This window comes from Xyrauchen texanus, chromosome 37, assembly GCF_025860055.1.
Source record: "Xyrauchen texanus isolate HMW12.3.18 chromosome 37, RBS_HiC_50CHRs, whole genome shotgun sequence".
Classification (NCBI taxonomy): domain Eukaryota; kingdom Metazoa; phylum Chordata; class Actinopteri; order Cypriniformes; family Catostomidae; genus Xyrauchen; species Xyrauchen texanus.
Genome location: NC_068312.1, coordinates 30,700,711 through 30,715,214, shown reverse-complemented (window position 1 = coordinate 30,715,214; position 14,504 = coordinate 30,700,711). Strand labels below are relative to the sequence as shown.

The 14,504-nt window shown below is 37.8% G+C and overlaps 1 protein-coding gene across 3 annotated transcripts in view; it reads left to right on the top strand.

Moving 5' to 3' along the window:
* Window positions 1-14,504, top strand: part of LOC127630873 (formin-binding protein 1-like) — a 70,191-nt gene that overhangs the window by 43,585 nt on the left and 12,102 nt on the right. For all 3 annotated transcript variants that reach the window (XM_052108716.1, XM_052108715.1, XM_052108717.1), the window contains exons 2-5: window positions 3,691-3,806; window positions 10,457-10,507; window positions 13,418-13,565; window positions 13,680-13,742. In XM_052108716.1, the coding sequence (XP_051964676.1) occupies window positions 3,691-3,806; window positions 10,457-10,507; window positions 13,418-13,565; window positions 13,680-13,742 (378 nt within the window). The remainder of the gene's footprint in view (window positions 1-3,690; window positions 3,807-10,456; window positions 10,508-13,417; window positions 13,566-13,679; window positions 13,743-14,504) is intronic.

The following is a 14,504-nucleotide window of genomic DNA, read 5'->3' as shown; positions in this document are numbered from 1 at the left end:
GTTACCTTCCTGAATTGTGTATCTTTGACTTTGGGTTCAATCAAGGTTTCCTCTTCAGTTGTGAATGCTGTTCCTGATATTGACTGTGAGAAGTTGTGATTGGTGAGTCTGATTGAATCTGGTTTGTGTTCCTTGAGGTGCCATAAAAATGGGGTTTGTTCATTGTTTTACAGTAGAGGAAATCTATTGGCTGGTTCATATCTCAGTCTTTCTCATGAAGTCGGTGCCAGAACTCCTCAACAAAGCTCTCGGGGTAATGTAGTGGTTAAAGATCCAGTCTGTCAGCCAAAAGGTTGTAGGTTCAAACTCCACAAGGTACGTTTAACCTCAGGTTGCCCCAAGGACTGTCCCTGTATTAAATATGTTAAAAAAGTCATTATTATACTCAAAAGAAAAGCCCTGTTCACATCATCGCTGGATGTCACCAGTCTCTTTACTCCGTGGATGCTACTGGGTGTTCCTACTTCTCAGTATAGCAGCCAATGGTAGCTATAACATTTTTGGTTAGCTGCACAACTGGCCATAGCTTTAGAAAATCTGATCACAGATGAGATATATTGCCAGTAAAACTAAGATGGCATTCTTATTTGACAAGGAATCATTTAGTTTTGAGGCTAATAAGGAACATTCTGCAGGGGGAGAGAGTTTTTACATAAACCGCAGCAGTGCCTAATACATCATATCATAAACAATACAAACTCACAATGCTGACAATTTCTGGTATGTCATCCACTTTGATAAGAAATCTGTGTACTTGCTGCTAAAAATGACACTTCTGGAGGTGAAAGTGTTTTTATTAGAGCTGTCAAAATTAACGCATGTGATCAATTTAGAAAGTTTAACGTGTTGCATTTTCATAATCGCAATTAACACATTTACCATTAATAAAGCATAATCCAGGAAAAAACTGGTGGGACTAGGGCAGAACCTTTGCGATGTTTCCGCCCAGAGTCATTACACTGATGCACACACCACAACACACAATAAAGGCTTGGTAAAGTCCTCTTAACGCTATTTGTATGTACAAAACAAGCCCAGATGGGACTTGACAGAAAGCAAGTACTTTGCAGCCTCTGTAAGGTGCAATTTAAATACCACAGAAGCAGGTAAAATCTTAATGTTCACGAAAATGCAAAATGAGTCAGCACTTTTAATCTCTGCGATTTAATCATGATTAACTATGAAAAATTATGCAATTCATCACGATTAAAATTTTAATCGACTGACAGCACTAGTTTTTATATAAACTGCAGCAGTGATTATTGCATGATATCATTAACACAATAAACAATCTTTCAAAGTATGAATCGAACTCGCTCAGAATGCCTTAACATTTCTGACACTATTTTCCATGCATCATTTAGTAAATGATATCCATGTATGTGGTCCTATAGGTAAATAGGGTTAGGTACCAAGAACCTGTTTTTGTTCAGAACTTCATTCTTAAAAAAATACCAGAATCGTATGATCTTCATGACTTTCGGTTCCGTTAATGGTTCCCCTACATCCAATTTTCCACTGATGCAGATGGAACACTGCACTCAAATACTCTGAAAGTGTTTCCAGGGGTGCATTGATGCCCTCTTCTGAGTCTAGAGCATAACATTCGCAGTGCTATTAGTTTATTTTGATTTGCTACGAATGACTCTGAGCCGGCTCTTTTGAATCTACAGCACAAAACATAATGTACTATCGGTATAGAAGTAATCAAGCGCATGTTATGAATTTCCAACTCAAAATGAAATGGGAACTGTTGAAGACTCACAAGCCAGAAGTATAGCATTCGATTACATAACAGTCTAAACTGTCTCTGGAACTGTTACTGTTTTTTGTAATGTTTCTTCAGACCTGTGAACCTTTAATCAAGCAGTGCAGTTACTGTTATTGTTCTTCATATAACAATGTGTAATTAAAGATGCACCGATTTTGTTATAATCATAAATTAAATACACCATCATATTTCTTGTATTGATTTATTACTTAAAATGTAGTTAGGATTAAATATGGCTTGTACTTATGTCTCAAAGTCTGCAAAGACACATTTTACAAGAATGTACTAAATTTACTTAAAGAACTTAATTGATGTCTGATCCAGTCTGAAATTATCTCATAATTTGGCAACAAAATGTAGAGGGCTGTAAATACAATAGCAATTAGGGTTGCACTGTATACCGGTGCTACAGTAGTATTGTGATTCTAAAGATAAAGTAAAAAATTAAAAAAGGTTACAAATAGTATAACTATTCAGAATGTGTCTCAAGATCTTTGTGTTCCATTCCATCAAATGATGGGTCCTGAAACAAAACCATTTGAGAACCACTGCTTTATTGTGTCATGCCTGCTTAAAACAGTGTAAGTTTGATGCTTTAGATTAAAGTGTTGAATGAATACTCTACTCTGTTGAATAGGGGAAGGACTTTCTTGTGCTCCCTGTGTTCAGGATGACTCTGCCTTAGGGTAGCACACAGCTTGTCTATCTAACTCTTTCAGTCTCTTCCTCTCAGAGATCATCAGTCTGACTCTCACATGCTGGCCTTAAGACAGACTAAGACAGTAATGCTTTTGGCAGCATTCACATTCACTTCATATAGACAGGTCTCTCCAGTCTGAGACCTTCCTCTCTCTGCAAACTCCCTCTTTTCTCTTTATTGTTTCTCATTCTCTGTTTTTTCTATCTGTTCTCTCTTATCTGTTTTCTATGTCTATCTTTCTCTGTGCCTCAGTCTTGCTGGATGGAGGGCTTTACCATAAATGATCCTAGAATGTAAAGCTGTAGATGTTGCTTACTCCTCCGTAGTGTTGCTTGTCATTTTAAACAGATGGATTGTGTTTGGATCCAGTCTGAGTTGTTGGGTTGGTGGTGAGAAATGTGATGTAACATTCTTAAGCTGGAACTTTCATCTCACCCAGGTCTCTGTCTAAGCTGGCACTGTATAGCCATGGAGGCAGAATCATTCTTTTGCTGTCTGGAATAATCGATAAAAGCACAACATTTTCCAAAACTTCGATAATGATTATATAACAGTTAGAAATCAGCAGAGACCTGGCAATAAAATGTTATATCAATCTCAAGGAAAACAATAAAGTAGGATTGTGTGTATGTATAATATATGTAATATATATATTATACGGACTCATGGGGGCCTGTGAAGGTACTGCAGGGGGTCCTAGTAAAATATATGCATCTGTAAGATAAGATATTCTGTAAAAGATGTCCTGACATCTTAACTGTTTAATGAACATTGATGTAATAATTCTAGTTAATGGTTATTAGAAGGTATTACAGAGAAAATCTGAGAGATTGGGTGAGGGTCCCTGGTTCTGCAAAGTTTCAAAAAGTTCAAAAGTTTTACCATGGTGCAATAGCTTTACACACACAGTATTTTGACCTACCATATTTATACCACAATTTTTGTGTATTTTAGGTGTGGTATCCTGCTCTACTTTTAATCAGCAGTCTTAAAGAGGAAGGATTTTCCTCTTCACTGTCAGTTCAGAATCTGTTCAAAGCATTCAAACAATCCTTGTTTGTTATATAGATGTTTATTCAGCAATGATTTAAATTCTGCACTCACCCAGCAACTATTAAATATTCTTCAAACAAGTCATTTCATATTCATGTTTCCTGTCTGGCACCTGCAATCCAGTGACTGATCAAACCCTCTCTGTTCCTCTCTCATTCTTGATCAGGACCAGTTTGAAAATCTCGACAAACACACACAGTGGGGTATCGACTTTCTGGAGCGCTATGCAAAGTTTGTCAAGGAGCGTCTGGAGATCGAGCAGGCCTATGCAAAACAGCTACGGTGAGTGTCTAGTTGCCATTGGTTAATATTAACATACTGTATATCTGTCAATATTTCAATGTAAAATAATAATCATAATATACTGCCCCCCTCCCCCCCATGAAATAAATAAGTAAAATAATTAAATTGGAAATGGAGTGATAGTGATACGATGATTCCGATTCAATCGGTGTAGTTGTGCATACACTGCAATATTCTATTGACAATATCTGTAATTTAAAATATATTTGCTTTAAGGGAAAGGTCACCCAGAAAAAAAATTCTGTCATCAATCACCCCCTTGCGGTGTTCCAGACTTGATGAGAGCATTTATTTGCCAGCATTCTTTTTCATTTATTTACACCATGTAAAAAAAAAAGCCCTTGTCATAAAGGCATACAACCAAAATTTTCATAGTGCAAATGACAACTTCACAAACGATGCTTTGTTCTAGGCTACTTTAAAAATATAGCCTTGTGCTCTCTGGCCTATTCTGTTGTGATAATTGTATTAGTTTACCTGTAAAACACCCAGTAAAAATAACCCCTGGTTATACTCACCTTTTCCAATTGAAAAAAAGACAGAGAATCTGCACTGCCCAGCCTGTGAACACTTTTACTGTTGTTGTTTCAAAAGTGTCTGTGTCTGAAGTAGATGTTGGTCAATGAGAAGACACCAGAAAATGTAAGATGCACTTCACAACACCTGCGAACGTTGGCTGTTGCGTTTGGACAGAACCATGTTTTTAGTTTTTTTTAAGAGAAAGAATTTCTTTTGATTAGGAAAATTTGGAAAGTACACAAGCACTTAATTTTGTGATTTGAGCCTTGCATTTCAAAACACATTTTCCGAAGGAACAAGTAAATAGTGTGAACGGATTGTCTACATTAATCAATAGTGTAGCTCTGGCTCGCTCACCAGTTCTGTATGTTGCCAGATATTTCAATCAGTTTCTTCTAATATTCCAAGATACAGTATATGCCCATGTTTATTATTCACTTCGCAATCAATTGGCACAGCTAAATACATTTTCTGATTGGTCAGTTTCGCTTGATAGCAGTGTGTCAACACTCCCATCTCTTATGTGCGATCTATGGTAAACCGATGTTAAACATTACAGGCCGATGGTAAACATTACAGATGTCTGCGGTTATAAATATTTTACAGACATATGTCCAGGAAACTAATCAAAACAAAGTGTTTTGGACTGCCTCTGCACTCTCACTTCATCGTGGTTTGTTGTTGGATTCAGCCTCTGTCACCTGCTGCTTGCGAATCTCAATGAGTTTAATCACTGCCTCATCTTTGTTTATCCACTCTGTTTAAAATCCTGGTTCTAATACAGCCACCAACATGTGTAGAAGCCAATACATGTTCACGTGGCCGCACGAGAAATCAAATGCATTGTGGGAGAAGCTGAAAGTGAGCACCTTGAGAGCTGCCAAAGTGGGACTGAGCACAATCTTGTGAAATTTGGTCCTCGCTCTGGTTAAATTTTGATCGCTCTGTTCCTTGCTCCACTCCGCTCACATGCTCTAGTGCTTAACCCCCTCCAGGAGTGTTCGTTTTTCATATTTATGAGACATTACAGACGTTACAGCTGATTTTCTGTTAAGCTGCTTTGGAACAATGTTATTGGGAAAAGCACAAATAATAGTCAAAAAAACTTTTCAGTATTTGGATGAACCCATTGATTCTCTGTAATAATGCTCAGTAAATATAGGATTCCTATGGGGGGAAAAAGGCCTACAGTTCTTGTAAGTATTTATTGTTTTTAACAGTGTAGGAAGGAAGTTTCCCTATAAATCGTTAAAAAATGGCATAATGGATTAAACCAGAGGCTCTAGTCTTTTGACTCAAACGGGTTTCAGTGTAAAACTTAATGAAGTTTCTTACAAGATATAGATTTGTTGGCATTTCTCCCAAAGACAAACTCTGCTGTGATCGGCGGCATATTGTTGTCACATGACTTTGTATGTCAAAAGTTTAACCCTTTACTGACAGCCCAGAGTGTTCTGAACTGAAGTCAGTTTAAATTAAATTATTTATAGCTTGTAGTGAAGACAAAACCCAATGTCTGCTCAGGAGGATGCTGTAAGTTGTAAGATTTGATGTGTGATCAAACTAAGAATGAGACACAGGCTGTGAATTTGCCACAGGACATGCAAAGAGCTGCAGCTGGGGCCATCCCTCTCCTCTCCTGTCTGGGCTGCTTAGGTCCCTGTAGACATTTCACTGTTGCCTGGATACTGTTATAGAGTCCCTCTTTTTTTCTCTCAGATCTCAAACTGAGACATGGGCCGTTACACATGGCAACACCCAGACTGCTTTCTCTCAATTGTTGCCATATAGAGAGGTTAATGGAGCCGATGCGCATTACCCTTGTTTGATTTTTACTCCACTTTTTTTTTATTAATATTTAATCATGTATTTTGGTTTTGTAATTTTTTTTTAGATAAACTAGGGAAGCCACGAACAATAATTGTGGTCTATTAAGCTGTTGATTTTTAGTGTCACACAGTTTGTCTCACACTGTGCTATAGATTTGAATGATTTAGGAGAGATGTGATCACTTCAGGTGATCAAACTTATGATTATCATACTGGCAGAAAAATCCATTAGAGTCAGGATAAAGCAGCGCCCCAGATGGAAGTGGGCTCTTTTTAATTGGGCCAGTAACCAACAACCCAAACAGCTTAGCAACTGCACAGTAACGTCTTGGCAACCAATGGTGAGCTCCACACATTTTCTACAGAAATTGTAAAACAAATTTATTGAATACCTTAACAAAAATAGTCAAATATTATTTATAGCAAAAGCATCAACATCCTGTCAAATGCTCTTCAAATAAATTGCAATTTGAAAGCAATGAAACAAAGAACATCACACAGCATGTAGCACATATATGCTTTTTCCTATCAATTTTTTTGGCTGGTTATTTTTATTAATATTTCTTTTCATTTTGTCATTCTTTAGTTGTTTCTGTCCTAATACTCTGTATGATCTTAAGCATTGACATAGGAATAAAGCTGCCTTGAGTTATTGGTGTACTAATCATAAACAGACTGTGAAATAGGAAGTGTTTCATATTGTTTGATCTGTTTCATGAAGTGAATTTGAGGAACCTTCCATATAGGAAGTGACTAGCATCATTAATGCAGTTTTGTGGGGGTCTTGGCTTGGGAGGAGGGCTAGCTGACTCCTTGAGAACACTTGACAGACCCACAATCCTGCCCGCCATCCCTCAAGAGAGGAACATGCCTGAACGCAGCAGTCTCAAGAGCTCTCACATAACATTTGATGCGTTCCTTCCCCTGAGTTTGTTATTGTGCGTGGGACATGGGGAGAGGGAAGACCGATTAGCATTTCAGCACTTTTTTGCTTGTTTAATGTGGCCTACTTTAATTTTCTGATGCACAAACAAAACACTTGTTTTCCTGTTTTCCCTTTAAAGCCATATGAATAACCATGCCAATGATTTAGGGATAAAATATACCCTTATGTGGATTTTTGTTTTATCTATTGCTATCATTAGAAGTCTATATATATATATATATATATATATATATATACTCACCTAAAGGATTATTAGGAACACCATACAAATACTGTGTTTGACCCCCTTTCGCCTTCAGAACTGCCTTAATTCTACGTGGCATTGATTCAACAATCAACAATTCAGCATCTTGCAGTTGATGGAGATTTGTGGGATGCACATCCAGGGCATGAAGCTCCCGTTCCACCACATCCCAAAGATGCTCTATTGGGTTGAGATCTGGTGACTGTGGGGGCCATTTTAGTACAGTGAACTCATTGTCATGTTCAAGAAACCAATTTGAAATGATTCGAGCTTTGTGACATGGTGCATTATCCTGCTGGAATTAGCCATCAGAGGATGGGTACATGGTGGCCATAAAGGGATGGACATGGTCAGAAACAATGCTTTGGTAGGCCGTGGCATTTAAACGATGCCCAATTGGCACTAAGGGGCCTAAAGTGTGCCAAGAATACATCCCCCACACCATTACACCACCACCACCAGCATGCACAGTGGTAACAAGGCATGATGGATCTATGTTCTCATTCTGTTTATGCCAAATTCTGACTCTACCATCTGAATGTCTCAACAGAAATCGAGACTCATCAGACCAGGCAACATTTTTCCAGTCTTCAACTGTCCAATTTTGGTGAGCTCTTGCAAATTGTAGCCTCTTTTTCCTATTTGTAGTGGAGATGAGTGGTACCCGGTGGGGTCTTCTGCTGTTGTAGCCCATCCGCCTCAAGGTTGTGCGTGTTGTGGCTTCACAAATGCTTTGCTGCATACCTCGGTTGTAACGAGTGGTTATTTCAGGCAAAGTTGCTCTTCTATCAGCTTGAATCAGTCGGCCCATTCTCCTCTGACCTCTAGCATCAACAAGGCATTTTCAGCCCACAGGACTGCCGCATACTGGATGTTTTTCCTTTTCACACCATTCTTTGTAAACCCTAGAAATGGTTGTGCGTGAAAATCCCAGTAACTGAGCAGATTGTGAAATACTCAGACAGGCCCGTCTGGCACCAACAACCATGCCACGCTCAAAATTGCTTAAATCACCTTTCTTTCCCATTCTGACATTCAGTTTGGAGTTCAGGAGATTGTCTTGACCAGGACCACACCCCTAAATGCATTGAAGCAACTGCCATGTGATTGGTTGATTAGATAATTGCATTAATGAGAAATTGAACAGGTGTTCCTAATAATCCTTTAGGTGAGTGTATGTGTGTGTGTGTGTGTGTGTGTATATATAATATGTATGTGTATATGTACACACACACCGATCGGCCACAATATTAGAACCGCCTGCCTAATATTGTGTAGGTCCCCCTCGCGCCGCCAAAACAGCGCCAACCCGCATCTCAGAATAGCATTCTGAGATGCTAATCTTTTCACCACAATTGTACAGAGCAGTTATCTGAGTTACCTTAGACGTTGTCAGTTCAAACCAGTCTAGCCATTCCCTGATGACTTCAAATCAAAAGTATCTGTCAATATCTGGTGTGGCCACCATTAAGTACTTCAGTGCATCTCCTCCTCATGGACTGCACCAGATTTGCCAGTTCTTGCTGTGAGATGTTACCAAGGCACTTGCAAGTTCCCAGACATTTCTTGGGGAATGGCCCTAGCCCTCACCCTCCGATCCATTCATGCTGGATGGTCATGTCAGGATGAGCCTGCAGGAAGGGTAACACATGAGGGAGGAGGATGTCTTCCCTGTAACACACAGCATTGAGATTACCTGCAATGACAACAAGCTCAGTCCGATGATGCTGCAACACACAGGGCTTTAGACTGTGTCCCAATCACCCAATCATTCACATTCATACACCAATGGCGGCAGATGCAAGGCACAGCTGCCATGCAAGGCGCTAACCTACCATTGGGAGCAACTTGGGGTTCAGTGTCTTGCCCAAGGACACTTCGGCACGTGGAGTCCTGTGGGCCAGGATTCGAACCACCAACCCTGTGATTAGCAGCCGACCCGCTCTACCACCTGAGCCACAGCCGCCCATCTAGACATGCCCCATTTCCAGTAGCCATCACTCCAACACCTTATCTTGGAGTAATTATGCTAAATTGCTAATTCGGTACTAGAAAATCACTTGCCATTATATCAAACACAGTTGAAAGCTGTTTGGTTCGTTAAATTAAGCTTAACATTGTATTTGTGTTTGTTTTTCAAGTTACCATATTATGCAATAGACAGGCATGTCTTAAGATCAATATTAGGTCAAAAATGACAAAAAAGAAGCAGCTTTCCTAGAAACTCGTCAGTAAATCATTGTTTTGAGGAATGAAGGCTATACTATGCCAAAAAACTGAAGATTTCATACAAAGGTGTACACTACAGTCTTCAAAGACAACTGGCTCTAACAAGGACACAGGAGATGTGGAAGGCCAGATGTATAACTAAACAAGAGTATAAGTACATTAGAGTCTCTAGTTTGAGAAATAGACACCTCACATGTCCTCCGCTGACAGCTTCATTTAATTCTACCCACTCAACACAAGCTTCATGTTCAACAGTAAAGAGAAGACTCAGGGGTTCAGGCCTTATGAGAAGAATTGCAAAGAAAAAGAAAAAACAAAAAGAAAAGCTTAGAGTGGGCAAAGAAACACAGACATTGGACAACAGATAATTGGAAAAGAGTGTTATGGATCTTAACCCCATTGAGCTTTTGTGTGATCAGCTGGACTGTAAGGTGTGTGAGAAGTGCCTAAAAAGACATCCACATCTATGGCAAGTGCTACAGGAAGAGTGGGGTGAAATGTCACCTGAGTATCTGGACAAACTAATAGCTTGAATGCCAAGGATCTGCAAAGCTCTCATTGCTGCATGTGGAGGATTTCTTTTTTTATGAGAACACTTCGAAGTAGTTTAAGAAGTTCTGATACTTTTATTTCAAATTTGAATCATAATTTTTCACATTATTAATGTCCTGACTGATACATTGTGATCAGTTGAATGCCACTTTGGTCAATAAAAGTACCAATTTCTTTCCATAAGGGCAAAATCTGTTAATTCTTTTTAAACTTTTGGCCACCAGTGTATATTCTGCATATAATGTGATCTGTAATAATCATGTAATGTAACTCTGCATCTTCTAAATATTTATTTTTGTTGCCCAAACAGGAGTCTCGTGAAGAAATACTGCCCCAAGCGTTCCAAAGATGATGAGCCCAGGTGAGTTTAAACTTGAGGCGCTGTCATTAATCTTACAGTTCAAACAAAATCGATGTTCAAACACTGACCCTTAACACTTACTTAGTTTAATAATTTTAAACCATGGCTTTAACAATACGTAAGTAATATTTACATTATATTCATGATGTTAGCCAGAGGGGAACTGGCCCCCACAGTGAGTCTGGTTTCTCCCAAGGTTATTTTTCTCCATTAATCAACATCTTATGGAGTTTTGTGTTCCTTGCCACAGTCAACTTCAGCTTGCTCACTGGGGTTATTAATAAAATTTTAAACACGATTAACAATCACATTTTATCTAATTGCACAATGATGATTCATCGGCATTATAGACATTACAGTTTTATCGTCTGTTAATGCATGATCTTCTGTAAAGCTGCTTTGAAACAATGTGTGTTGTGAAAGGCGCTATACAAATAAACTTGAATTGACTTGTAAACCGGAAAATAAATTATTTTATTTGATTATTCATTTATTTATTTGATTATTTTATTCATTTATATTATTCATAATTGGAAATTAATTATTCATTAATTTTGTGGCAGATTACTTAAAAATAAACTAGTAAATTGAATTACCAGAACATGAATTACAGCGTGTATAAATTACGGGTCATAGGGCTTGATTATTTACGTGAATTTTTTTGGTTATTATTTTTATATAATTAATGACACTAAATTAACTTTAAATTAACTGTATGTAGTATATGAATTGCTGTATTCAGGGTTCCCATGATCACTGAAAACCTAGAAATATCAGGGAATTTTTAAATAGGGATTTCCATGCCTGTTGTTAATCATGATAAGTTAAAAAGAGAACTCTATAGTGAATCATTTTTTCCCTCTTTTTATGTTCTGCTGTATATTTCATTGGCTAGAAATGTTTTAGTGCAGTCTCAAAAATTATTTTTAAAATTGAGTTACCCGAACGACTGAAACTAATGGAAAAATCATGGAAATGTTTTGGTCAAATGGTGTAGGAACCCTGTGTACTTGCCAATCAGCATCCATGACAGAACCATCCATTTTATAAAATGTCATTAGAAATAGAACAATAAAAATTGATCTTGTGTTATCCAAAAAATCTGCTGCATACAGATAATTCAATATACTTATCCAGAATGCTGCAGATCAGTAAACCATTGGTGTCACTAACAAGATATTATACATTGTCATTAGTTGTAGAATATGCTAGTTTCTGTGGAAATATTTAATGATATTGTTTTACTACAGCTGTACATTTGTTTTGTACAATGCATTACAGTTTCTTACTGAAAGTTTTAGCTACCATTTATCCTTAAAAGTTGAATTCATGACATTTATTTCATTGCGCGTTTTGGCTGCAGTTGGTCTCTTAAGCAGCATGTTCTATCACGTTGGCTGTAGATTTAGGCTGAAAGCAGAAAGTTGGTGTATATGCTAGGTGTCAGCTCAGGACCCTCCCTTGTCCCGTAATGAATTCCATTAGATAGGCATAATTTCTCCCAGCGTGTGTTTCTGTCCCAGGACATTTGTCATGTTGTGTAAAGACAGCCTGCTGATTAGAACCGAACCCTGGAGGTGGGGGAGATTTGCTTTGGATAAAAAGAAATTGCAGCGGCCCTCCCGATACACACATCCCTAAAGAGAACAGACAAATGGGCGCGGGCACGTGCGTGCGTGTGGGTGTGGGTGGGTGGGTGGGTGTGCGTGCGTGCGTGGGTGTGTGTGCGCGTGTGAAGGGGGGGTGTTTTAATATAGTGAGCTAGTCATGCCATGCAGCCTGGCCCTTAGTCAATAGCAACATACGGTCCATGACGGCAACCTGAGGAGATGCAGAATATGTGTGTGTCTGCTGATAAATGCACAAAAACTTTTTATGAGTGCATAGACTGGACCTCTCATAAGCATTTAAGTTTAAAGTACATGTGTTTCAATAGTCCTAAAAGAACATATTGAGGCATTTAATGTTTTCTTATACTTCTATATAGATATAGTGACGCATAATGACCACATTGGCCATTTTGAGAATATTAGCATCGGCATATTACAGTTTACATAGTACAGATTAACTGATTAACAGACATGGTTATTCCACCTACTGCCAGTTCCAAAATCTACTGACAGCCTTGTCAAAATAGTGCACATTTTCTGTTTTCAAATATTTTTGAGTGAATTGAGTAAATAATATCTTGTGAATTTTTGTGTATCCACAAATAATTGTGGAACATTTTCAGAAATGTTTTGTTCATCTTTATTTGCTGTCATTAAATTGTATTATATGCAGTATATATTGGCATTAAATTGGCCATTAAAAACCCATATTAGTCAACCATTACTTCTAATACATAAGCAATAAGGTAAAAGACACAGCGCTATATTTTGAATATAGTCACAACTACATGGCGTTGCAAGGCAGGATGCACAGAAACAAATATAATGTATACAGTATACAGTACAGTATAATGCAGTATGCTTATAGTAAAGCACAAAAATATTAAAGGGATAGTTCCCCCAAAAATAAAAATTCTCTGATCATTTACAAATTGTCATGCTATCCTAGATGTCTATTACATTCTTTCTTCTGTTGAACACAAACAAAGATTTTTAGAAGAATATTTCAGCCCTGTAGGTCATTTCAGTGCAAGTGAATGGAGGCCAGCCAGAAAATAGTCACTTAAATTCTGCGTTAAATTGATATTCTATGGCAGCTGTGCAGCGATGTTCTAGTTTATGCATCATAGCTGTTATTTTACATATTTGAGCATGACTGGTTTGCTATATTTACCAATCAGCATCCAGAACTACATATACTCAGTTTATAATGCAATTGTTGTCCTTTTAATTCATAGAAAAGAGCTGTTTGCAAATTTTGATTCAACAAAATTAAGTATTTTATGTTCTTCTCCTACAGGTTCACATCCTGTCTGTCATTCTACTCCATATTGAATGAGTTGAATGACTATGCAGGTCAGCGAGAGGTTGTTGCCGAGGAGATGGGGCACAAGGTGTATGGGGAGCTGATGAGGTATTCACAGGACCTGAAAGCAGAGAGAAAACATGTGAGTACCAAATATATTCACCTGCAGTATACTGCAATCCTGCCCACTTTGGTACAGCTTCAGGCAGGGTTTGAATTTTTACATTTATTTGTTGCTCTTGTGTCTATTCAACAGCACCTCCAGGAGGGGAGAAAGACCCAGCAGTATCTAGACCAGTGCTGGAAACATATGGACAATGTGAGTGCATTTCAGATTGTTTATGTTTGTACATGTTAATTGCACAGTTGTCAGGTTATGAGTTCAGAATTGAATTGATAATGCCTTTAAGTTCCCATTCAAATCCTAAATTTGAATTGAGGTAGCAAACAGGATGCAGACTTGTAATTTGAATTTAAATAAGTAGAATTAAAATGGTATGAAATTCATAATAATTATAATGTGTGCTGTGGGTTCCATTTTAACGATACATTTTACAATAAAACATTAACTCATCATTTCATCATGCACACAACATAAGGAGTGCTCCCAGGAACATTGTATTAGATGTACATTAATAGATTTTATTATATTAGTAAATATTATCTAGAAACAATGTGATTTGATCTTTTGTATGGCATATATAAATCACTTTATTTAACAGTGTCAATGTTAAACATTACATTTTACAATTACTAACTACTATAGTAATAACAATATGTAAGTAAACATGCCACAGTCTAAATCACTGAGATCAGACATTTTTGGTTGATGTGAACATTAACTGAAGCTCCTGACCCATATATGCCTGATTGTATACATTACACTGCTGCCACACGATTGGCTGATTAGATAATCGCATGAATAAGTAGATGTACAGGTGTAACTAATAAAGTCCCCACAGATGTACAGGTGTACCCATTTTAGTTATTTATTTGCACAAAGAAATTCATAATATATTAGGAATAAGGAAATAAGAACAGTGCATATGGTAGTCCAGGATTTCTTCCAGTCATTACAATT